This window comes from Carassius auratus, chromosome 22 (assembly GCF_003368295.1).
Source record: "Carassius auratus strain Wakin chromosome 22, ASM336829v1, whole genome shotgun sequence".
In the NCBI taxonomy this organism is placed as follows: domain Eukaryota; kingdom Metazoa; phylum Chordata; class Actinopteri; order Cypriniformes; family Cyprinidae; genus Carassius; species Carassius auratus.
The window spans coordinates 5,707,789-5,734,711 of record NC_039264.1 but is presented as its reverse complement, the minus strand read 5'-3'; the positions used below and the strand labels follow the sequence as shown (position 1 = coordinate 5,734,711).

Below are 26,923 nucleotides of genomic sequence, written 5' to 3'. Positions count from 1 at the left end.
GTACAACTAGTTTTATTGTCTGGATAAAAGTGTCTGCTAAATGAACAAATGTAAGTAATGTGGAATAAAAAAACAGGATGCAGTGATTTTGTTTTATATTATCAACAGCAGCTGATTTTATTACACACTGATGTGGCATTATCAAAGGTTATATTAGTCTTGTTTTGTGAGAGAACATGAATCAGAAGATACAAGAACATGTTCATCCAGTAGATGGAGCTCCAGCAGGGTGATCTTTATTTTCTGTACACCATTACTACAGTACTGACAAAATAGAAATATGAAAGCAATACATGCATGCACTAAAGAAAAAGAAAAAACAGCTTGAAAGCCCTGGATAGCAATCCATTCAAATCACATTAATTATAATATTTGATCTTGATTGAATCCCAAATTCATAATCTCACAATAAATACAGAAACGTAACACACAATAAATGACACAATAAAAGCACATTTAAAACATCTGTGATACGTAAACAGTTACAGAATCAGAACAACATTAATGAGGTTAGGGTTTGCCAACCATCACATTCCAAAGACATCTTTTTTTATAGCCAAAATCATTTTTGTTTTGTTCTTTTGTCTTTGTCTTTGTAAACATGCCTTTGCAATCTTATGGTGAGAAATGCAACCTTCAATGCTATTTTAAATATTCAAGGATTTATATATATTTTTATATATATTTATTTCATCTCACAGCAACTCCAGCATACACCACATCATTCTCCTCTTGAACTCTCTGAAAGAAAACAAACACATGTTCAAATGTTTGTCACACCTCGTGGCTTTCATTTGCACCATTCCTCCTTGTCAAGTTTGTTGTCATAGTTACCGATTTGATTTAGTCATTTTGCTCAGGTGTGTGCGTGTCTATCATCCCTGTTTGCAATTGTAAGTTGGTAAGTGTATGTAAGTTCATGTGTGTTAGCTTTAGTTTATCAGGTCTTGTCTATGGTCATGTTGCTTCTTTCTTTTGTACTTGGATTTATCTGTGGATGTTACTAAATTCTATTTTGAAACTGAATCTGAAACTGTGTGACAGAATGGCCAACCCAGATGTGATCTATTTCATGTTTACAGAACTTGTAGAACTTGTCAGATGATTGCCTCCACAGGCTTCTACATGCCAGATTTAACACTGCCACAAATGTGCAGTTGTCTGAGGGCCCTTTGTGGGAGTGGGTGATGGTATCCCGTGGGTCATCTCTGACCATCGGACCAGCAGACAATGATGCCAGCCCCACTCACACTCCAGTGTCCAGCCAGATAACATCTCACCGTCAGGAGTTGCAGCACCACTGCAGACAAAGAGTCCTCCTCTGCCACAATGTTTGAACTAGTGTCAATGGGAGCTGAACATCGTCTCAGAGCCTGAGCTGTGACAGTCTGACCAGCTATACCCTTCATTGCCATGGGAGTCTTTGTAGAGTATGAGTGTATGGAAGTGAGGAACACCCACCCTCCCACCACTGCCCACACAGCAAATGTCTTCTTGCTCAGATCCGGGCCAAACAATCACTTTTCCCTCAGCCCAAGTGATGCAAAGAATGATGGACCAGAATCCCCAAGGTGCATGTTTCTCATTCAAAACCCGCATCTCCGGAAACACGGCATGTCGCAATCTCTGACGAAACCAGCGAGAACCAATGAGCATTTGATATCGCTGCCTGTAAAACGTCTTAATGGCACATTTTTTAAATTGTAGCTACAGAGGAAGAAGATACATATCACTTATGAATGGTTTGAATCTGGATCTGTTTCTCACACCAAACATCAAATGGATACAGGATTTAAATAAAAATAAAATACTTTCATGATCATTTTATTTAATGCTTGTGCATGACAGCATACTAATAAAAATGATGTTCCCCCACTCTCTATTATAGATCAGTGTGTGTCCCATAGTAAACCAAATACCGTATTTTCTGGACTATAAGTCGCACTTTTTTTCATAGTTTGGCTGGTCCTGCGACTTATAGTCAGGTGCGACTTATTTATAAAAATTAATTTGACATGAACTGAATGAGAGAAATGAACCAAGAGAAACTATTACCGTCTCCAGAGTCGAGAGGGCGCTCTATGCTGCTCAGTTCTCCTGTAGTCTACCACTGAGCAACATAGAGCGCCCTCTTGCGGCTGTAGATGGTAATGTTTTCTCTTGGTTCTTGGTTCTAAATGAATGCGACTTATAGTCCAGTGCGACTTATATATGTTTTTTTCCTCATCATGACCTATTTTTGGACTGATGCGACTTATACTCAGATGTGACTTATAGTCCGAAAATTACGGTAAATATTACATGATAATGGTTAAATGATATCTCTCTCTCCATCTAAATATTCTAAGGCCGGTGACACAATGGATGCATGGCGTGAGCGTGGCGTTTCTGCTGCGTGTCAGCTGCATGTCGGCTGCGTCGTGTTTTCTGTGTCCTTACACAGCAGAATCGTGCCTGACCTCTCTTTCACACCGCAAGCGTGAACGGTGTGAAAGAGGGGTGACGTGGCGCTAGCGTGCTGCTGCTGCTGTAGGTGACAGGGAGACCGCAGAAAGACCCGGCTCTTGTCTTCATGACGACAATATCTATACTTCATGTTAACTATATATATATAAAGCCTAAAGGACACCGTAAACAGTATTGACGGCAAAATAGACTATGTTTGGCAGGTGCAATATTTGAAAATCGATAATTATTTTTTAAATTACATTTATATCTGAATTTAAGTCAACCTATAGACTTTCAAACATCAAAATGCCATTAATTAATATGTATTTGTGTACAAAATGACATATAGATATATTTTCCTATTCTATTTTGCCTGGAAATGCTACCAACACATGTTGCGTGAAAAATAGGCGTCTGTTCTATTTCTAGCATGAACACGTTTTCCAAGGATCTCACGCAGGCAGTCTGCAAGCTCTAACCTGTTAAATGTAAATATACTATTTCATAAAATTATAATTTAGTTCAGTTTAATGCAGTTGACTGATTTGCTTAATTTTTAAAAGATAATGTTTCATTCTTTTTCGACTTGCCATTTCAAAGACTAAATGTAGTTTCATAACAAAGTTCGGGAGAAGCAATCGCAGTTCATTAACCTGATTAACACAAGTGGAGACCAATCAGTAATCAACTCATGACAAGGTATAAATAACAGCAGAACCTACCTCTGTTCATTGACAGTTTTCAGCATCCCTCCTCCACCCCATTCTCCTCACTTATAGATCCATCTACTCTTACCACAACCGGGGGGAGTACTCTGGGTTTGGGCCACATCCCGAGCTCGAAGCCCTCCACCCGGACAGCACACCAAATACGCATAACCTTACTGAATTAATATACGTAGATGTGAACTCGTGAAAATCAATACTACACTTCATTGAAAAATGTATGATTTAATTTAACCATTATCATGCAATATTGTATTTATCTTGTTTATCATGGGTCACATAATATGCTGGCAGTTCTAAGCCTGATTTGGGCCACATATCACCTGACTGATCTGGGCCACACTCCTCCCATCAACAATCGGCCCTCATGTTGTTTGCTGGATCCCCGCCGTGCCGTCATCGCCACACATGGCCCAGCTCTGGCTGAAAGGGTACATGCCATTGCCGACAGGAGGCCAACAGTGCCACCTTGAGGTCACATGTGGGCCAAGTCCGTTTGCTATGTCGGTGAGAGTGAGCAGGGCCCCCATAAGGGGAAAAAAAAGTTATACTTCTCTGTGTCCGAAACTGTTCCCTATCCACTAGTGCACTATATCGGGTGTCAGCCATTTTGTAGTGCGGTCTGCATTGTGAGTGACAACTTCATTTCCTCCATTTGTCCACTACTTTTTACCCACAATTCATTCCGATTTCAAGTGTACAACAGATATAAGCTGTGTCCAAATTCAGGGTCTGCATCCTCCGTAGGATCCTTCCTACCCGGTTGAAGGAGGATGGGTCCTCCGACGACCGCAAAAACCGGAAGTCGGTGTTTGTGAATTTGGACAGCCTACCCTTCTTTCAGTTCCCTCCCTTAACCGTTGCTCATATCCTGTCGCCTAGCAACCGTGACAGCGCCAAGCAAGACGCGGGTGAAGAGCTCATTGTTCTCTCCCTGGAGCTTTATAAACACTTCTGTCTGCTCTTTCGTCCTTAGAAGCGTTAAAAACAGCTTCAATCACTAACAAATAAGCTTTGTGTAAGGGGATATTCATACTAGCAGTAAGGAAGAAGCTAGTTTACGAAAGTAAACTTTTTTTTTTTTTTTTACATATACACAAAAATGCCTAACTAGAAAACCACTGAAAATATATATTTTTGAAAAGCCAGTTTTTAAAAAACATCGAAAATAATACTCCTCCCCCACTCCGCAACCGTTCGCTTTATTATTTATGTTTTAATGTTTTCTTAAAACATTATATTAAATTATGTAAGCAATAAATCAGTTTAATATTTTACTAATGTACAGAGGTGGCATCATGAAAATGATGATATTACAAAAATTATGATAATTTGGTGGATATGTTCGTTAATCAAAGCAGCGTATTCATTCGGATATAAAATTAACAAATCGCGTGAGGACGCTCTACAATCATCTCTGAGCTCAAAACACTGCTTGAGCGGGTGTCAAGATACTAAAAACAAAAAATAGATAAACTTATGAACATGAGTTTATTTGTGTTTATTTTTGTTCTAAGTATTTTAATTGCATTTAAAGGGTTAGTTCAGCCAAAAATCTAAATTACGTCATTAATAGCTCATCCTCATGTTGTTCCAAACCAGTGAGACCTCCGTTTATCTTCGGGACACAGTTTAAGATATTTTAGATTTAGTCCGAGAGCTCTCAGTCCCTCCATTGAAACTGTGTATGGTATACTGTCCTTGTCCGAGAATTAATCAATCTATTGTTCATTATCTGGCTCGGCTCGGTGTTCATCTTCAGTTCTCTCTTCACATCAGTTCAGTCAGTGTACTGTTGGAGTAAATGAATTACTCCGGGATATTGGTTTGTTTGAACTCAGAGGGAGTGTCAGCCACATTAAACAAGTTAAAATCTTAAGTCATTTGTGGATTAATGCGTATTAGAGATGCGAATTGTTTCAGTTCGATTTGGTGAACTGGTTCAAAAAGATCCGGTTACATCGAATGATTCATTTGCGAACCGTTTATCACAAACTCTTTGAACTCTCTCACACAACAGACACGGAAGAGAAGACAATGCTGAATAAAGTCACAGTTTTTGTTATTTTTGGACCAAAATGTATTTTCGATGCTTGAAAATATTCTAACCGACCCTCTGATGTCACATGGACTACTTTGATGATGGTTTTCTTACCTTTCTGGACATGGACAGTATACCATATACACAATGCAAGTTATAAACTTTAGTCACAATGCATATAAACTGTGACAATTCCTGTGTCCACCGTGCAGTGTGCAGTTCGCTTATAGTGCAGATGTGATGTGGTGATATGAAGCAATTTGTGAATTTTAAGAAGGAAAGGACAGAGAGATCGTGGAGAACTCGGTTTTTTTTTCCATAAAATTACACCTCAAAGGCAGTTTGCATATTATTTTGCAAGTTATTTAATGAAGAAATATGAACTGTACCTCACTTTCGGCATTATAATTATTTTACCCGAAGCGGACAGAGATTGAGACGGTGCTGCTGAATGTCAAACTCTCACGGCAGGCACGTCATGATTGGTTTATGAAACAGCTTCTAATTCGCCATTAACACAGGAGTACAGAGATAAAACTTACTCGTATAGATAAGGTAGCATTTTTTTTTTTTTTTTTTTTTTTTTTTTTTTGCATGCATGCATACACTTCACAACAAAAGTACAAAGACAAGCACAGGGAAGATGTAACAAATGATATATGAAGTTAGATAAATGTTCGAGCATGTTCAGGTTATCCAACTAAACAGTGCAAGAAGACACCGGTGTATATGGCTGTCCCTTACCTTTGTCCCATGACAGTTTTGAGGCTTTCCTCCTCCACGCCTTTTGTAGAATGTTGGATCAGAGTAAATGATCTCCCCTGTATGAGTTTGAACTGTTTCAACAGTAATGGCAGACATTTTAAAATAACAAAATGTTTGAGAATTATTGTTTTCTATGAAACATAGTTTTACATTATTTTAAATATATATATATATATATATATATATATATATATATATATATATATATATATATATATATATATATTGTGTTTCTCTTTTCTTCAGTGATTCTGTTTGTTAACAGCAGCTGTTCATCACTAATTCACAATTATCACTTGGTTAATCACATAATTACTTAATTGCAATGTATATCTTCTTTCAGTGAACTCAATTGAATTAAGTTCAGAGTATTTAAATGGTTTAAGGCAATCAGTTTCCTCAAGGATATTTGTTTACTCAAAAGGTTTGAGTTAAGTTACTTGTCGGGTTTTATAGTATAAAACTATAGTTTAAAAATATATATTTATAGTATATATATATTAGAAATAGGGTACACTTGCCTTCTTGATCATTTTTTCTACATTTCCTGCAGATGCAGAAGATCCAGACTGAAGCTAAAATCAACAGAAAACCAGCAGCAGCAGCAGAGATCAGCACTATCGGAGATACAGGGTCTGGAGAATGTGAAGGAGACAGACATTAGTGTGAGTGAAAGTGTTCATAAACACTGAATATTATCACAGACATACCTGGACATGTCTGACAGAGTTGAGTGTTGAGATGTGTGGTCTGGTTTCTGATGGGATTGTTCACCACACAGCTGTATGAATCATCCAGACACTCCAGATGTAAAGAAAGACTTCTGCTGAGATCAGACACACTGATGCTGGACAATAAACTGTTTCCTTTGTACCAGGAGAGAGTCACATCACTCACATTCACCACTGAACACAGGAATGAACAATTTGATGATGATGAAGATGATGATGAATTTTGTGTAGAGTATCTGGTGATGACAGGAATGGGGAGAGGAGCTGAAAATATTGGAGAACAAATCAAATTCAGTAATTAAGAGAAATCCATCATATTATCTTCTATCATTTCATAATCTCAATAATTATGAAAGTGATAAATATAAAAAATAATGTAATGTATATCCAAAATGGCAAGTGATTCTCTACTCACCGTAGACAGTGAGATTGAAGCTGTTGAGCGGTGTCCCCTGTCTGCTGCTGAATACTTTATAAAGTCCAGAGTCTGTGGTTCTGGTGTTTGTGATGATCAGAGATCCAGTCTGATCCAGCTTCAGTCTGTGTCTGAATCTCCCACCATCACTCTCATTATATATTGTTGAGACATTGTTCTTTCTGTCGATTTGAGCGATGAGAATGTTTTTAGGTCCAAATTTCCACTCAATCGAATCTTTTCTCTGTGTATCAGTATAATCTGTGTGTAGAGAGACAGAATCTCCCTCCGTCACTGACACTGACTTCACTTCATCACCAAACACACCTGAAGGACAGACAAAACAGTTTCTCGGAGAGACTTTTGCAGTTTTAGTCATTTTAGAAAATGTAGAAAATGTCATCGCAAAACCGTTCTTCCTCTGTAAAAAGTATTTGAGTATATTAGCCTGATAACGCTTGAAAACATTAGAGGCAAAATGAATGATGGAAATAACAAATAACAAAATAATATGCAGCTGAACAAATTATCATGTGAACAGAAGTGAAGCCATAAAAATACTTACCAGCAAGACTCCATGAGCACAAACAGAAGAAAATAAACAAAACAAACATTTTTTTCAACACAGAACTGTTATAATAATCAGGTCCTGACACTCTTGAAATGTTGATGGTATTTTGTAATTTTTATTTCTTTTTTAATGATTTAAGTGAATAAAGCAGTGCACTGTCGCTCTGAAGTGGTTTGGTGAACCTGTACAGTCAGTGTAAATAATCTCCTCCAGAGCTCCTCCCTTCAGAAACTATGTACCTTCTCAAAATATTAACCTAAATAGAATATGAAATCCAGCCAGTATCTTTTGAAATTACAGAACTGAAGGTACTACTTTACAAAGACATAAATTACCCTCCATATTTAGTGAGCAGATAATACATCAGCCAGTCCATCAGAGCGATACAGAGTGAACTCAGAAAGATCATGCAAACTTCACTCAGAACAGCTTCTCAAGCTGCCACAAAACCAGATACTTTCTTGCTGAGTGCTACTTGAGCCAGCTAGCTACCATGAACCCTCTGAAGTAACCAACAAAACCATTCCAACTTCCAACCAGTACTTAAAAAAATGTAGGTAGCTATTTCTCTAACTGTTCATCCCTAAAGAAAGAAAAGAATTAAACCGTTGTTTTAGTTTTACTTGATAATAATAGTAATAAAATAATTATATATATATATATATATATATATATATATATATATATATATAAAATCACAATATTAAAACTACTACTGTGCTGTAAAATAAAATAGTATTTAATAAGAAAAATATTAATTTTAATAATAATAATTATAATAATAATTTTATTTTACACAACAACAGTAAATTAGTACTAATATTTAAGGTTGTTTTAATTTATTTGCTGAAACTGTAAAGCTTTTATTTTGGTGGAAAACCGCATGTTTTAAAGCTTCTCTTCTGTTGACAACAGATTTGTAAATGATTATCATGACAAATATGGAAAGATAATTTGTGCATTTAAACAGAACTTGCAGTGGGCACCTTTTTTTTTTTAGTAAATTTAGCATTTTTGTAAACTTTGATGCCATTTTTCCTAAGCTTAAACATAAATCATTACTAAGAAGATCTGTGAGCAGTCTCTGAAGGGAGGAGCTCTGGAGGAGATTATTTACACAGACTGTACAGGTTCACTAAACCACTTCAGAGCGACAGTGCACTGCTTCATTCACTTAAATCATTAAAAATAAATAAAAATTACAAAATAAAATCTACATTTCAAGAGTGTCAGGACCTGATTATTATAACAGTTCTGTGTTGAAGAAAATGTTTGTTTTGTTTATTTTCTTCTGTTTGTGCTCATGGAGTCTTGCTGGTAAGTATTTTTATGGCTTCACTTCTGTTCACATGATAATTTGTTCAGCTGCATATTATTTTGTTATTTGTTATTTCCATCATTCATTTTGCCTCTAATGTTTTCAAGCGTTATCAGGCTAATATACTCAAATACTTTTTACAGAGGAAGAACGGTTTTGCGATGACAATTTTCTACATGTTCTAAAATGACTAAAACTGCAAAAGTCTCTCTGAGAAACTGTTTGTGTTTGTTCTTCAGGTGTGTTTGGTGATGAAGTGAAGTCAGTGTCAGTGACGGAGGGAGATTCTGTCTCTCTACACACAGATTATACTGATACACAGAGAAAAGATTCGATTGAGTGGAAATTTGGATCTAAAAACATTCTCATCGCTCAAATCGACAGAAAGAACAATGTCTCAACAATACATAATGAGAGTGATGGTGGGAGATTCAGACACAGACTGAAGCTGGATCAGACTGGATCTCTGATCATCACAAACACCAGAACCACAGACTCTGGACTTTATAAAGTATTCGGCAGAACAGAGACGCCGCTCAACATCTTCAATCTCACTGTCTACGGTGAGTAGAGAATCACTTGCCCTGTTTGATTTTGAGTGTTTCTTCTGTGGTTCATTTTGGCTGAATGGACTGTATGGGAAATAAGCATCTTAAATATTTGAAATAGCATTGCTGTCTCATTTCTGTTTCACTAAATCTAATTTTATTGCTTTTCATAGCCAAATTACAGAGGGTATGTTAGTATATATGTTTGTTATTAAAATACACAAATGCTAGCTGGGCCGTTCTCAACTCAACCAAAGGTGCCTGGGTCAGTTTTTTAATTGTGTTCCTTTTTTTTTTTTTCTGGTGAAAGAAATATCAAAAGGATGAATTTTTCGTGGTCAAAAAACAAACACTGGTTACGTTATATAGAGCTGATGCTGATTTTATTTAAAGGGGAATGTCTGAAGAATAAGTAACACTGAAACTAGATATGTATCTTGTTTCCCTAAATAAAGACAGTTGTATAGGTCATATTTGTCTGTGCCACAGATATTCTTTTTCCAAGGTTTGCATGCCTGTAACTCAAGAACAATTATAGTTATGTTAACCCTTGTTCGACCCTTTGGACACTTTTGTCCTTTTCAGATTTTTTTATAATTTTGCCTGTTATTGCCAACTGCACACATTTTGGCAGAGGTGTGTATTTTTATTTCAATTTTACTATCTTATTCTATTTCCTTTAATAAATCTATTTTGCACCAGGACAAAAATGTCCCCAAACTGCTATTATTAATCGCTGTGCCATTTAACTGTAAAATGTTTAGGCTTTCTTTCTGTTGGCAAGACTTCAACACTTAATATTTTAATATTTCTTTTAGCTTTGACCTATAAAGCAAATACTCGCTTTATTCATGTTTTTTGCTTCTGCATATTAAAGGAAAAATAATGCAGATATAATTGTGTCACAGTGTGGATAAACTCTACTGCAAATCACAAATCCAACCACTGTGTGCATCAGTGGAAGAAAATTATATACTGTGCCCAAATAAAAGCTTACTGAAAGCTAATTGTTTGAGATATAAACCTCAAATTTGGAAAACAACTTGTTTAGAATTATTTAGATTAAAGGTGTAGAGTTCAACATGTTTCATAAAATATATATTTTATATAAAATATTGTTTCAAAGTTTGAGTTAATATCAGGAATTCTGATTCAAAAGAAAATAAGTATCATCTTTATGCAAAGTGACCCACATTTGGTTTTTGACCAGCGAAAATGTTTACAAAATTTAAATATCTCAGAAACCAAACCATATAGGGCCTTAAAATTGAAGATGCCAAAAGGAAAATTTGTAAAGACTTAATATCTAAAATGGCATTAATATATGTTTAATACTTCTTGAGTTACAGACATGCGAACTTGAAGAAAAAAAACTGAAAAGTGCTCTTTCCCCATTTTTGAAAGGTCACCATTGGCACATAATGTAACAAAGATTGCTAAAGTCAACAGATTTTATTAATAGACCTACAATTTCTGTGTAAAAAAAAACATCTTGCTGAAGTCATTTTGCCCCCTGTAATAAGGTGAAACAAAGTGGACAACTATGTAAATAAACATCTATGACATTTAATATTTTAGCTTTCTTCTTCATTTAGACATTTCTTTCATCAAAAAAAAAAAAAAAGGAACACAATCAAAAATCTGACCTAGCTCTGGTTGAGTTGACACAGATTGACCCAGTATTGGTGAATTTTAAGAACAAACATAACATTTTCACACTCCCTGCTTAATTTGACAATTACAGCTTAATTGCAAATGAAGCACTAGAAATAATAATAATAATAATAATAATAATAATAATAATAATAATAATAAAAACATTATTATTTGTGAAATTTAGCTTGATTTCGGCTTGTTTTGTTGATATCACTTTAGATAATAATGCACAGCAAAATCCCCAGTGTTAATTTAACACTCGTGAGTGTGGACTCATATAAACACTAAAGCAGTGTTAAAAGTAACACTGAAGCAGAGTTGAAGTTAATGAGATAATTAAGAAGTTAATTGAGTTATGATTAAGCATTATTGAGGACACCTGATGTTAACAAGCAGAATCACCAACCGAGAAAATCACAATTAGTGTGTCATCATTATAGTGGTCAATGTTTGCTTTAGTTGGGATCTTGACCCTTCAGTTATTAACTTTAGATTTTATGTTGCTGTGGTGACTGAATTATATCATACAGACAGACCACAGCAGAGGCAATCATGTGTGCTATTGATTGTGGTTTGAGCTATTTGTTATGGAGTGACCTGAATGCCTGAGTTTAGGTTTCTTTACTGCATACATAATTTAAGTGAAAAGGAAAAGTAAGCAACCCAGCATTTCTGACGTAGTATGACATGCTTTTAATAGTTAGTTCTACATAAAAAAAAAAAAAAAAAAGTAATCTTTTGTTTAGACACACAGACATCAGGAATCAGCGTGAGCATCACAACAACGGTGACCATCAAAAAAGCATGTTGTAGCCAATAAAAACTCATCCATGGCTCCCATCATGCATTGCGGCATGAATAAATTATGAGCTGAACTGTCTTTTTAACTTTTTATTCTAACTATATTTTATTTTTGCTGTTTTATGTTCATTTTGTATCTAGTTTTGTGATGTTCAGAGTTGGTCTGTTTATCTGAATATGTTGTTTGTCACCGTTGTTGAGATTCATACACTGATTATTGTTATCTGTGTGTGCCTAAAATTAAAATTCTTTAATAAAAAAAAAAAAAAATCAGAATCACTTGCTAGAGATACCTACAAAATGTATAGAAAATACAGATTTTTTCATTGTGGAATCAAGCTGTGACAATCAATAATGGAAGTTTTACTTTGAGAAAAGACTATAAATGAGTTCAGTGATTCATGTCAAACAACGATTACATTAAAACATAATCATCAACACCTGATGATTTTTGCACTTGGTTTGACAAACAAACTTTAAAAGTAAAAAGTTTCAAGCCAAGATCCCAGCTAAAGCAAACACTGAACACTATAATGGTGACACACAAATTGTGATTTTTCTCGTTTGGTGATTCTGCTTGTTAACATCAGGTGTCTTCAATAATGCTCAATCATAACTCAATTAACTTCTTAATTATCTCATTAACTTCAACTCTGCTTCAGTGTTACTTTTAACACTGCTTTAGTGTTTATATGAGTCCACACTCATAGTGTTAAATCAACACTGGGGAGTGTTAAATTAACACTGGGGATTTTGCTGTGTGGTCCATTAGTTAATGTTAGTTAACTGCTTTATTTAACATGATCTAAGCAAGAACAATCCTTCTACAGCATTTATTAATCTTAGTTGATGTTAATTTCCACATTTACTATAGCATTATTCAAATCAAAAGTTGTGCCTGTTAACATTAGTTAATGCACTGTTAATTAGCATGAACTAACAATGAATAACTGTATTTTCATGAAATAGCATTAACAAACATGAATAAATAAAGTAATGTTTGTAATGAATAAACTAACATTAACTAATGGACCATTATTCTGAAGTGTTACCGTTCTGAAGTGTGTCAGTTCTCATTTCATCTCGAGCTTTTTACTGACAATATATTCTGCTTGCTAAAAAAGTACACTAACCTTTGATAACATTATTAGTGGCAAATGTAAAATATGGTGTAAATTACATCACAATTATAAACTGTTGTACATTTTTAACTAGGCCATGTATGCTGTATTAGAAGGGAGGTCCACTGTCTTTAAATTTGAAAAACCTGTTTCAAACTAATACTCGTTTTAAAAATCTAAAATGTTTGCAATTATATAGTTTAAGAATATAAATTATTTTCACACAAAACTAAAAACTTAAACATGTTTATAAATATTTTTATTTTTATTCTTGAATATTTTCATTTTTTGTATTTCTAAGACTAGGACAAGAGTAATATGATAAATTCATACAAAAAATAAAAATCTATTTCCAGCTCGTCTGCCTGTTCCTGTCATCAGCAGAGACTATTCACAATGTTCATCATCATATTGTTCACTGGTGTGTTCAGTGGTGAATGTGAGTGCTGTGACTCTCTCCTGGTACAAAGGAAACAGTTTATTGTCCAGCATCAGTGTGTCTGATCTCAGCATCAGTCTCTCTCTACCTCTGGAGGTGGAATATCAGGATAATCGTACCTACCAATGTTTAGTGAACAATCCCATCAGCAACCAGACCACACATCTCAACATCAGTGAACTTTGTCACATGTGTCCAGGTAGGACAGTGGTGATATTATTTTTTTCATATATTCAATGAGCCATATTTGTTTTATTATTGTTCTTATTTTTTTTTCCTCTTAGACCCCATCTGCTGCTGTAGTTTTAATGAAGCTGTGATCCGATTGGCTCTCTCTGTTCTGGTGGGCGTGGCTTCTGTTGCTGTGCTGGTTTATGACATCAGATCCAGAAATCTTCAACAGAAGAAGAGAGAGCACAGGTCACAATCAAACTCTGATTAATCAGATACTCGTGAAGGTGGAGATGCTCTTAAATGACTCCCATTAGATCACAATCCTTTGAGTAGATATCTTTTAATAGATAATTTTTTTTTTCCAAATGTAGATGTTCCTTTAAATTTATAAACAGTGACCATTGTAGTTGTTACTTTTTACTTCAGCTGTTTATATAGCAATTTTCTTAATAGAAAAAATTCTTACAAACCCACCCACCATGATTATTCTGAATTCTTACAATTAAGAAATAGCATTAATAAAAAAAATATATAAAATAATATTTTGTATGTTATTGTATTATTGTAAAATAATTTGCCAGTTCATAGTAAGATGATCTCTACAGTTGCCTGAATAAAAGCTGTATGAACTTAATTATTTGAGTCTGGTAGAGAGTTTTTTTTTTTTTTTTTTTACTTTTATTTATTTATTTATTTATTTATTTATTTATTTTAATGTTTCGCTTATCTGACTTACACCGAATTCAGATCTTACAGTTTCAACTAATGAGCGGATGGGTTGAATCAGATGTGTTTGTGGAAACATACATAATATGCAATATTTGTGTTCCTCCAGGACTGGTTTGAAAAGCTCTGCTTTAAATACACAAGAAGGTTATAATAATTTTCTGTTCACATTTGATTACCTGTGCCCTGTTTTTCTTGTAATAATATGGTTCCCACTAGAAACTGGAGCACCCTCAAGTCAGAGTTCTGACTTGGAATCTTAAAGGAATTACAACAACTCCAACTTCAGAATCCAATATGTCTGCTCAGTGCATCAACAGAAGAGAAACCATAGATATATTTTGTTTATTAGCACTTATGTTAGTCTGTCTCAAACTCTGTGCACACCGCATTATCCAACACCTATTTGTGGACATGATATGGCATTATCTGTGCAAAATAGCTATTTTTAATTGATTGGTATTGCTAACAATGGATGCATCGATCTTGGTTTTCTGACTTCTCTACTGGAACATGGTCCACTTAGGTGTGACCTTATTCCCTGCTCCAACATCTGATTTATACACTGCACATTTACAGGTATAAGTGTATTCATACCGTGCTGTCCAGTCCAAGAGTAATCATCATCACAAAGAAGATGATGGCAAAGAAAGTCGACCCAACCATATTTGCAATGGCTTCAGGATATGTGATGAAGAGCAGACTGGGTCCTAGAGGAGGGATTGTATGTTATTTTTGGTTTGATGCAGCACATCTACAGTAAAACTCTAAATATTTAAAAAAGCAAAAATTAAAGCTTACCTTTGTCCCTGGCTACATCCTCAACGTTTACATTTCTCTGTTCGGCCATATATCCCAGGACATTGAAAATAACAAATAATATCTGTACAATTCTAAAGCTCAAAGTTCAATGCCAAGCGAGATATTTTATTTTACAGAATTCCCACTACAAAAAACGACCCGTTTGGACTACATCCCTCTAGTCCCTGCAGTAATTACGTCACTAAAACAGTTTTTTGACTAACCTCCGCCAACATTCACAACGAATTCACAAGAAGGGGGCGTGGTCTTGTTGCGCTCCGACGGGGAAGAGGAAGAGCTACACTGTTAAAAAATTACTGTACATTTTACAGTAAAATACTGGCAGCAGGGTTGCCAGCCAGTTACTGTAAATTTTACAGTAGTCGTACTGTAATTTAATTTACAGATTTTTACTGTATTCTCAATTACAGTCAAATTCTGTAAATTAAATTTTACTCAAGTACTTGATTTGTGTACTTCCTCCACCACTGTCTCTTTGTCTGGAGAAGGCGTTGTTTATGGACCACAACTGGTAAGTGTATTTTATTATTTAAGTCGGTGCGTTTAACAGTTTCTATGACAGACTCCATACAGATAAATGATTGATGATTATCACCAAAATAAAGTATAACAACCTACATCTAGGTACAGGTTAACACCTGATGATATTTCTTCTGGGCTTTTGAGTTACAACAAATGTGTTTTAGAAACACACGGTTATAACAGTCAGAGAAAAGACTAAGACAGTAATCAAGGGTCAAGAGCCCAACTAAAGCAAACACTGATCTCTAACATGGTTACTTCAAATGAAACAATAAATCAACATCTAAACCTTAGTTCATTCTCAATAAGATCTTCTGTAGACGTCTGACAGAAATAAAGTCAGTCTGGTTATTAATAAGTGGAGCTGGTGATGCTGTTTGTGGGGTTGTTTAATCAGATCTTGAGAGATTTCATGTATTTTATTTCAGTTGATTTCATCTAAGTCTGTGTCTGACGTCAGTTGTAGTAGTTCTTGTGTTTCTCTTTTCTTCAGTGATTCTGTTTGTTAACAGCAGCTGTTCATCACTAATTCACATTCAGCACTTAGTTAATCACTTAATTACTTGAATGCAAAGTTTTAAAACTTACATGGTTTAAATCAAGGCAATCTGTTTACTCAAACGGTTTGAGTAAAGTTTACTTATCGGGTTTTACAGTGCTATTTCTTTTGTCTGTTTTCTTAATTGCAGAATATTTATCATGTGCATCCAGTTCTTCGTGCTGTCTTTGCTGTAAACTGGTTTAAAGGGACAGAAGTGAGAGACTTATTTACCCTCATTTGATAAAACTATTTTGAAAAAAATATTTTACATTTAGAAATTTCTAGAATCTCTGTTTCGGGTTTTTTATTAGTGTAAAAACTTTTCCAAAATAAAAAAGTAAGTAAGTGAAATTTTCACTTATTTTTCACAAGATCTAGAAGTGTTCCTGTGGCTCAGTGGCAGAACATTGCACTTTACTTAATTTAGTTAAGTAGATTTACTTAATTTCCAAATGTGTTAAATTTACTTGAAAAATGCTTGTGCAAAAACTTGCCAAATAAAAATTAAGTAAATTTACTTATTACTTTTTTCAGTGTAAGCTCAGCAACCTGTCTGACAGATGTAAATCTTCTAAGTGGCTGTGCGTGCAAACTGCCATCGTTAATCTTGCAGAGACGGCGAGCTTGAGCGGGGAGTTCTTTGGCGTGAGTGAGCAGGAGTAAGTATTCTGATTAATTATTTTGTATAGTATTTTAAAATGTAACGCCAGTACGCCATATTAAGTTAATTGCCTGCGATCTTCTCCTCCTGTCTGTACGGTAATGCGACAGAGAGTCGAGTGGTTATGTAAAAACTGTTTCTACAGGGCCATAATGTAACATAGAACACTGTAAAACCGAACAGTGAAATTAATCAAATGAAATTAGTTAATTGCACTTAAATAATAAAGAAAGTTCATTGGACTTAATTTAAATAAGTTCTGTTAACTCAAAAAAAACTTTGTTGTAGTGAGGTGAACTTAAAATGATTGTGTTTTCTAGTTCCCAGCATGCTTTGCATCAGAAAACAAGGAAAATAAATTTAGAAATTAAGTGTTATTTTGTGTGTTTTTACACAAGATTAACATAGAGGGACATAAGTTAATACATAAATGTTGTGTTATATTAGATTTTACAAAGGTTTATGTTATGTTGGATTTGTAGTGTTACCGTTGTGGTGAAGAGTAGAGCCTGTGGTTAGACTGAGGATGGACAGCAAAAGCCTAATTTGGAGTGTATTTCCCACATTATAGGAGTTGAAAAATAGATAAAATTATGAGTGAATGACTCCCTAATTATAAGTTCAGAAATATAATTGTTTAAGATAACTCTGAGATAATTTAAGGCAACTGGAATTAAATTTTTTAAGTTTATGTAAACTTAAAACATTTAAAAACATCACTTAAATGTTTTTGTGTAATCTGTTACAAAATATTTTTTGAGTTCTGTGAACTTATCAAGGTTTACAGTGAAGGTAATGGTGCCCTTTATACATTGTCGTGTATCTTTAGAAATAAATAATGGACAAACGGAGTCTTTAAACACCTCAGATGTTATTCGCTGTCAAAGTGACGCAAAAATGAATGGGAGTCAATGGGAATGCTAACGCAAGTGAAGTTCTGCTAAAAGATGGCAGCATGCAGCCGACTTCAATTACGGTCGACTTCGTTGCCGCCTTGAAACAACCCAGGGACCAGAGGTGGAGAGTCCAGGGGTCAGAAAGTAAAAGTCCTGCCACATTTTTGCTCCACCCATGAACTCAGCAGCTGATTTCACCAGAGGAGGAAACAAGTCATTCCTAGTCACAAACTAGTCTCAACTCAAATCCCAAGTCCTCAAAGAGTTAAAGTCAATGAGATAATTAAGAGACTAATTAAATGATGATTGTGCATTGGTGATGAACACCTGCTGTTATTGTGCGTTACAGAGGATCAGATGCTGATGTTTTATTGGTTAAAATTATGCCACCATCATGGAGATCAGTGTTTGCTTCAGTTGGGCTCTTGACCTTTGGTTTCTTATGTTAGATATTTCTCTGTAAAAGTACATGTGCTGTTATAAAACAGTGCGATCAGTGCTGTGCAGAAAACCGTTACTAGCCGGTTTTACATGATGAAGTAATTATTAGGCATCAGCCTGTTTATTTCCAAAACAATTTTATGTATTTATTATTAACAAATGTTCAGTTTTTAAATAACCTACCTTGTGGAATCGTTGGTTTAATCACTGTAATGAATACATTTCCTAATGTATGTAATAAATATACATTTTTCGAAATCTTTTCCTAATAAGACGCACAGACATCATGACCCAGCATATGAATCTCAACAATGGTGACAATCAACAAAACGCTTCAAGCTGAAGTGCATGCTGGGTAACACCATAGTAAAAACTCGATTATGCACTGTAGCATGAATAATTATTGTAACCACTGTTGAGGATCATATGATAAGTGCTCATGTCTAAAATCCCGAGCCTGTACAATTTTTTCCCCCAATATTTAAGCATTACAATAATATTTGTTTAATAGGACTTTTTTTGTAGTTCAGTAATTGCTGAACATAATTTAACAAACCAAAGAGAGACACCTTCATGAAGTTAATTAAAATGTTTTAGATGAAAAAAGGGCAATTAAATTTTCTACTTCAAGCTTTTAATTCAGCAATGTGTTAATGTTTACTATGTAACACAACCGCAAGTGTTTAAAAGCAAATTACTTTGAATTATTAAAAGGGTCAAGAGCCCAACTAAAGCAAACACTGATCTCCATGATGGTGGCATAATTTTAACCAATAAAACATCAGCATTTGATCCTCTGTAACGCACAATAACAGCAGGTGTTCATCACCAATGCACAATCATCATTTAATTAGTCTCTTAATTATCTCATTGACTTTAACTCTTTGAGGACTTGGGATTTGAGTTGAGACTAGTTTGTGACTTGGAAGGAATGACTTGTTTCCTCCTCTGGTGAAATCAGCTGCTGAGTTCATGGGTGGAGCAAAAATGTGGCAGGACTTTTACTTTCTGACCCCTGGACTCTCCACCTCTGCCAGGGACCCAACCCAGCAAAGATGGGGGGAAAAAACAAATAACAATAAACACACCATAAGATAAAACAGAATAAATGAGGGAAAGATGAAGAAGGATGAGGGTCTTATTCTAACAACAAAAACAAGTTCAAAGCATACAAGAGTTTCTGGGCGTTCCTGTCCATCCTGTAATGAAGAGACTTTGCAAATATCTTTAGTTCATTCTTCCATCCACTGAAGTGAGGTTTAACCTTTAAAAACTTACATCTATGAATATAGTATTTGCACAAAGTAATTAAGTTATTTATCAAAAAGCCTAGGATCTCTTCTAGGGGTGGTTAATCTGTCTGATTTCCCGATTCGATTCGATTACGATTATTGAAGTCCCGATTCGATTACAGTCGATTTTCGATTATTAACAATTCTCGATTAGCGATTATTGATTTTCCATTTCACAACAGTAAACGAAAATACACTACAAAGTGATTGCAGTATTAAAAAAAAGTCAGCTACTGAATTACTTAACTCTTTTATTGAGTAACAACAACTCAAAGCACTTTCTGTGTCATGTAGTTATAACTTCAGAATTATTTGTATGCAGCTTATGTTCTGTAGAACACAGAAATGAATACATCACTATTCCACCTTGTTGGAGTATCTATATCTGTATTAAGTTTGTGTTAACAATAACACGCCCGCTAATTTCGCAATGAACACTCCGACGCCTGCAATTCATTTGCCTGCATTGTTCACACCTCTGACATTTGGCAAAGGACCATTTACATTGGGCAATGGATTCACCGTTTGTGCTTGGTATAGGGCTATACTTTCACTTTCAGTATCACGTCATCTTCTGAATACAGATATTCCCCTTCAGAATCAGTGTCCGCGAATAGAAGTCCCAACACTTCATTGCGGGTTTATTGAAGCTTTATTGATGCCATTAGAAAATAATAATTATGATATTAATAATAATAATCTAATGTCAATACTCGCTTACGTTGACAATATTGGTCAGATAAAATGGCTCACTCTCACACTAGCTCCGCTTTTTTTCGCACTGATTTAATGCGCTCTAGCTCGAAGATTTTGTATAGGAGCATGACGTTTTTTTGAGTCAGAGATGAAGTATTCCATGTCTGCTATCTGGAGCAGGGGAGGTCGCGTGAAATTTGACACCCTATTTGACAAAATCGGCCGTTTTATTCAGAGCCACATCTTCTCGAGTAAACTCGACCATGGCGCCAAGAGGGTTAAGAGCTCCTGCCATGAAAACCAAAATGAATCCACACGCTTGGTTTGAGCCCAGATGGAACTGGGTGGATCGGTTGGTTGCTCGTTCCTGGTTTTTCCCAGGGGGCAAGGAACTCGACCGGAAGTTGAAGTCGGGTGGGGGCTGCCATCTTTTAGCAGAACTTCACTTGCGTTAGCATTCCCATTGACTCCCATTCATTTTGGCGTCACTTTGACAGAGAATAACTTTACATCTGAGGCGTTTAAAGACTCCGTTTGTCCATTATTTATTTCTAAAGATACACGACAATGTATAAAGGGCTCCATTAACTTCTATGTTACATTATGGCCCCATAGAAACAGTTTTTGTAAAAAATAGGCTAACGATTGCGTCATAACCACTCGGCTCTCTGTCGCATTACCGTACAGACAGGAGGAGAAGATCGCAGGCAATTAACTTAATATGCCGTACTGGCGTTACATTTTAAAATACTATACAAAATAATTAATCAGAATACTTACTCCTGCTCACTCACGCCAAAGAACTCCCCGCTCAAGCTCGCCATCTCTGCAAGATTAACGATGGCAGTTTGCACGTACAGCTACTAGAAGATTTACATCTGTCAGACAGGTTGCTGACGTCGTCAAGCTTCGTTTGAGTCTGCGCGTCAGAAACAGAAGTGCTAAAAAACGCTAAAAATGGGCTTCACTTGTCTCAGTTGAGTTCCAATGGGGTCGCTGTGTCCATTTCTTTTACTGTCTATGGTTTTTCCATTTTACACACCTGCTCTAGCTGCTTGCTAACTGGAACTGGGCGCGTTCGTGACGTTCAACTCCCGGTATAATTATTTTTTACAAAATAAAATGAAAAAAAAAAATTGATTTTTGAAAATTTAATAATCGATTCATACTCGTCCATAACATACTCGCGATTAATCAATAATTTTTTTCACCACCCCTAATCTCTTCCTTCAACAATACTCCAACCTTAACTGAGAACACAGTCAGTTTTGAAATTCCAGCCAAAAAGTCTGTACAGATTCACATTGGAAAAACATATGATCAACAGTTTCAATATCTTTGAATTGTTCTTACAATTAAATCTTTCTTGTAGGAAGTGATTAGATGGATAAATGTCATTTAGTATTTTAAATGTTACTTCTTTGCCTTTAGGAAGAACTGGATAAGTAAAATAACACTTCCTTATTTTCTTTGCCTCTTCTTCACTTAATTCTTGAAGAACATACTTTCTTTTCAGTTGACTGGGGAAGTACAATTTGGATAATACATTTCTGATAAACTTATTTGTTAATTGTTTGCTCTTTAAATTTTTGCCTTTAGTACATGACGGATAGCATAGGTGTAACTTAGTTTTTCGTGGCTTGTGGTAAAATAACGTAGTGAATAATGAAAGGACACGGTCGTTTTATATGTGTATGCCTTTAGTATTTGTTATATAATGTTAAAAATGTCATACGAGGTGGTTTTTTTCATATTTAATTTTCATTCACTTCCAGGGATAGGATTGGCATAGAAGATGCAGCACTCTTTACATTTTAAATGTATGTTGCCACCCTAGAAGTCAAAGTCTTTTTACATGTGACATTAACATATTTATTTTGTTCTATTTTGTTGTCCTGTTATTCTATTGTTTGACTTTTTTTTTTTCAGATCAAATGTATATCAAGTGTTATCCATCCTCATAACACCTCCACAAATATAGACTGGAACTTCTGAGCAACATCACCTTGTCTGCTTTGGGGCTGTCATAGGTGAATGATGCAGTACTTTTCTGTGTTGAATTTACAAAACGTCAGTACACAGACATAGTTTTGTTCCAGTTTTGCTGTGCTCAAGTCTTCTTTGTGTCCCCAGCCCAGCAGTCAGATGCATCAGAACAACAAAGCACAACTGTGGTAGCCCAGACACCTTCAGCAACAAGTAAATTGCTTTAACATTAATGATAATGAAATGTCAGTATTGTAATTAAACTTGACCCATCTGATGTAATTGTTCATGCCAGAGATTTAACAACACTGTCAGTCAGGAGCATATTTAACAGGAGCCACACTCAACTGGCTTGATGGTGACTTCAGTAAGTGTGGTTGACCCTCTTGTTTTTGTGGCTATAACAATTTGGCTAAGTAATCCCACTCTCTTCCATTTCCTTAACATGAAACTTTTATTTATTTTTTGATACTGAACAGGTGCAGTGAAGATATTTAAAGAGACACTATCACTATCTAAAGTACAGAAAGCCGTATATCATCTCTAGGTGCAGTCACCTACAGTGCAGCCAGCTTTACAAAGACTGTGGGGCTGGTCACCAGGAAAATGGACAACAGGGAGTGCTTTTGGGGTTTTACTCCTCAGATGTGCACACATTGTGTTTTTACTGTAACAATTATGGTCACTTGCAGTTCATGTGTTTTCAGTGTAGTGTAAGATGTGTTAATTATTAATATTACTCAAAAACCATTAAAACTTCTAAATTTTGGAAGTTATTCTTCATTATTTTACTGTGGTTATTTTGTGTATGTTGTTAAAAAAAATGCTTTCGTGTCATAAACTGTAAAAGATTAGTATGCTATTATTTGTATTATTTCTACTAGGTAAAATTAACAAAGATAAAAGTACAGAACATATTAAAGTTACGTACAAAGAGGTGACATAACTTGCAAAGCACCCTTTATACACGTATATAACAAGTAATACAAAACGAAAGTTTGGTGGAGGTGACATATTTTTAAATGGAGCTCCACTCGCCCCCATGGAGATGACGTAATTCTATGTAAAGTGTTACCCGGACCAACATGGCGGCCGCGTCATTAGTGGAGGCGACGTAATTCTACGGAAAGTTTGGCCCGGTCCAACATGGCGGCGGCGTCGCTAGTGGAGGTGACGTATTTCCGCTCTTGAGTGGAGCTCCACTCGCCCATTGCCCATATGTCTGCAGCCAGACCCTTTTGAAGAGTTGCGGTCCTGATGGCTGTTTTATTTTTTACTAACCACCAGACGGCGCTGTTTTCTACACTCTCGAAGCTGTGAACTTTTTTCTGGAACAGTCATTGGAAAGCCTCAGTGCTTCGTTTGCACAATTTCCACCGTTGGTCTCGTGTGCAATGGAGTAGAGATGGGCAAACGAAGCACTGAGGCTTTCCAATGACTGTTCCAGAAAAAAGTTCACAGCTTTGAGAGTGTAGAAAACAGCATATATATATATATATATATATAGAGCCTGTCATATATAATATTCTTCCTCTTTTTATTTATTTATTTCTTTTATTTTATTTTTTTTAACTAAAGCGAACCAGTTACCTATCCTATCGGAGTGTTTCAAGCTACATATTGAAAATAATGTCAGAGTGATGTCAAATTATGTAAAAAAAAAAAAAAAAAAAAAACATCAAACCGGTTGTAACCAATGAGCATTAAGTTGTGTTGCTTTTCAAGCGTGCTTTAACAGTTGTAAGACTGCAGTGTTTCTCTAAACCACTTACTAGGCCTAGTTAACAGACAACCAGAACTCTCCACTTCAGATCTGCTGCCACTACGAAACATTCAACGTTTATTTTAACATTTCTGCTGTTTTGCACATTTTTGTGTTTAAATGTTTTCTTTTTAGAATTTAAAAACTGTTGTTGTTGGAAACTGTTCAGCGAAATGTCTAGGAAAATATTTGAGGTGTTTGTTATCTTCTGTTTGTGCATTTGGAGTCTGTCTGGTAAGGATTTTTATGACTTTAGTTATGTATATATCTCTATAATTTGTCCATATCATTCTGTTTTTTATTACATTATTATTATTTTTTATTATTATTATTAAGCAAGTTAAATATCTTTGTTTGTGATGCTCATTTATTCATTTTTCTCTCCCAATAACATAAAAAGGTTTAACTTGTCGAACATTATTTTGTTGACCAATTGTTTTGCAATGACAATTTTCTAAAATGACTAAAACTGCAAAAGTCTCTCCGAGAAACTGTTTTGTCTGTCCTTCAGGTGTGTTTGGTGATGAAGTGAAGTCAGTGTCAGTGACGGAGGGAGATTCTGTCTCTCTACACACAGATTATACTGATACACAGAGAAAAGATTCGATTGAGTGGAAATTTGGACCTAAAAACATTCTCATCGCTCAAATCGACAGAAAGAACAATGTCTCAACAATATATAATGAGAGTGATGGTGGGAGATTCAGACACAGACTGAAGCTGGATCAGACTGGATCTCTGATCATCACAAACACCAGAACCACAGACTCTGGACTTTATAAAGTATTCAGCAGCAGACAGGGGACACCGCTCAACAGCTTCAATCTCACTGTCTACGGTGAGTAGAGAAACACTTGCCATTTCGGATATACATTACATTATTTTTTATATTTATCACTTTCATAATTATTGAGATTATGAAATGATAGAAGATAATATGATGGATTTCTCCTAATTACTGAATTTGATTTGTTCTCCAATATTTTTCAGCTCCTCTCCCCATTCCTGTCATCACCAGATACTCTACACAAAATTCATCATCATCTTCATCATCATCAAATTGTTCATTCCTGTGTTCAGCCGTGAATGTGAGTGATGTGACTCTCTCCTGGTACAAAGGAAACAGTTTATTCTCCAGCATCAGTGTGTCTAATATCAACAGAAGTCTTTCTTTACATCTGGAGTGTCTGGATGATTCATACAGCTGTGTGGTGAACAATCCCATCAGAAACCAGACCACACATCTCAACACTGAACTCTGTCAGACATGTTCAGGTACATCTGTTGGCACTATATATCCCCAAACTAAATGAATGATAATTCTGTTCTTACATTGCTCATTTCTTCTCTCAGATCACTGTATCTGCTGCTGTGGTTCTACTGAAGCTGTGATCCGATTGGCTCTCTCTGCTCTGGTGGGTGTGGCTTCTGTTGCTGTGCTGGTTTATGACATCAGATCCAGAAATCCTCTACAGAAGAAGACATCACCATCAAACTCTGATTAATCAGATACTCCTGAAGGTGGAGATGCTCTTAGAACAACTGCAAAGAAAAGTAATTTAAGTGATTATTAGATTATGATTTTTAGATAAATTGATTGTTATACGTTTATCAGAGTAGAATCTACTGGTTGTCACAATTTCTTCACTCACTGTTGTATTAATGACAACCTAGAATGATGTAATATTACCAATCAAATATTTGTTTTAAGACACGATTAATGCTCAGTTTTTGTAACTTTTTTTAGTATAGATAAGAATGTCATGTAAGTTATTGTGATTTTTTTTTGTGCTGTTGGTTTTCTTCTCCCTTTTCATGCTTTGTATCTAAATCTTTAATCTCTTTACCTGTGGGCTGACATTTTTAGTGTCAACACACAGACTTATAATTCAGTATAATTTCTTACATTTGTTGTAATTTGTAGTTTTAAATTACTGGACATTTTTGGTTCAAGCTCACATTTTGAAGAGTTTTGTGTCTCTTTATATGAAATAAATCAATAAATCATTCTAAAAACATTTGTTGTCAAAAGTGTTTCAGGAGTTGGCATGTCTCTGACTTAAATTTAGTGAAAATTTATGACACAACCCCCCCACCCCACTATGGAACAGTGTGTATCCGATGTGACAGCAATGTTACCTATCTGTACCAATTTTATCTGAGATTAAGGTTTTGGGTTTAATTTAGGGTTTTGCAGGGTTTGCACTAAACTGGTTTGAGAACAAAAGAATCATGCAGCTTCATTCTTCAGGATCTGAACTGGGGCTATCTTACTGTGTAGTGAGATAATGTTAACATTAATCACTTTTCAGTTCTTATATCAGCTCTGAATTTAATGTCAATAAAGTCAATTTGATATGAAATGCTCACAAACTCTTGCAAGCAACCTCTTAAAATACTGAATTGGGAGGCATAGGACCATAAGCCAGTAGTAATAGCTCTTAAATTGCAATAATACTAAAACGGGTGTACTGTTTTTAAAAAACCATCTCTGAGAAGGTTCCCATCTCTGAAGGGAGGTGCTCAGGGGTGTCTATTCACACTGAACTACAGGAACTAAAGGCTTTGTCTAAACCACCTCACTACAGACTAGCAAAACTCTCCTCTTAAGCTCATCTGTCACATTAACTTTGAAACAGTTATAACATTTCTGTTGTCCTTGGTTAAAAAATTCACCTTTTTAGAATTTAGAATTGTTTTTATTGGAAACGGTTCAGCGAACAGCTGAAGAAAATGTTGGTGTTTATTTTCTTCTGTTTGTGCTCATGGAGTCTTGCTGGTAAGTATCTTTATGGCTTCACTTCTGTTCACATGATAATTTGTTC

General features: G+C 35.4%; 1 protein-coding gene and 2 long non-coding RNA genes across 3 annotated transcripts; 2 read left to right on the top strand and 1 right to left on the bottom strand.

Moving 5' to 3' along the window:
* Positions 1-678: 678 nt before the first annotated feature.
* Positions 679-6,050, bottom strand: LOC113039498 (uncharacterized). Its single transcript, XR_003275028.1, has 2 exons — positions 5,959-6,050; positions 679-741 (listed from the first exon to the last, which is right to left on the bottom strand). It is a non-coding gene; the product is annotated as an uncharacterized LOC113039498 (long non-coding RNA).
* A 2,852-nt stretch (positions 6,051-8,902) lies between these two features.
* Positions 8,903-26,063, top strand: LOC113039490 (SLAM family member 5-like). Its single transcript, XM_026197387.1, has 3 exons — positions 8,903-9,013; positions 9,254-9,577; positions 25,089-26,063. Exons 1-3 carry the CDS (start codon positions 8,965-8,967, stop codon positions 25,409-25,411), a joined length of 696 nt encoding a protein of 231 aa, XP_026053172.1. The 5' UTR covers positions 8,903-8,964; the 3' UTR covers positions 25,412-26,063.
* On the top strand, positions 22,000-22,970 carry LOC113039494 (uncharacterized). The gene is made up of 5 exons (XR_003275019.1): positions 22,000-22,170; positions 22,280-22,380; positions 22,484-22,549; positions 22,632-22,703; positions 22,816-22,970. It is a non-coding gene; the product is annotated as an uncharacterized LOC113039494 (long non-coding RNA).
* Positions 26,064-26,923: the final 860 nt, after the last annotated feature.

Bases quoted from the DNA above. Each gene is read 5' to 3' on its own strand.
- LOC113039490 (XM_026197387.1), top strand. From the start codon at position 8,965: ATGTTTGTTTTGTTTATTTTCTTCTGTTTGTGCTCATGGAGTCTTGCT. The intron at 9,014-9,253 runs GTAAGTATTTTT...TTTGTTCTTCAG, and splicing joins GTGCTCATGGAGTCTTGCTG to GTGTGTTTGGTGATGAAGTG. The intron at 9,578-25,088 runs GTGAGTAGAGAA...AATATTTTTCAG, and splicing joins CTTCAATCTCACTGTCTACG to CTCCTCTCCCCATTCCTGTC.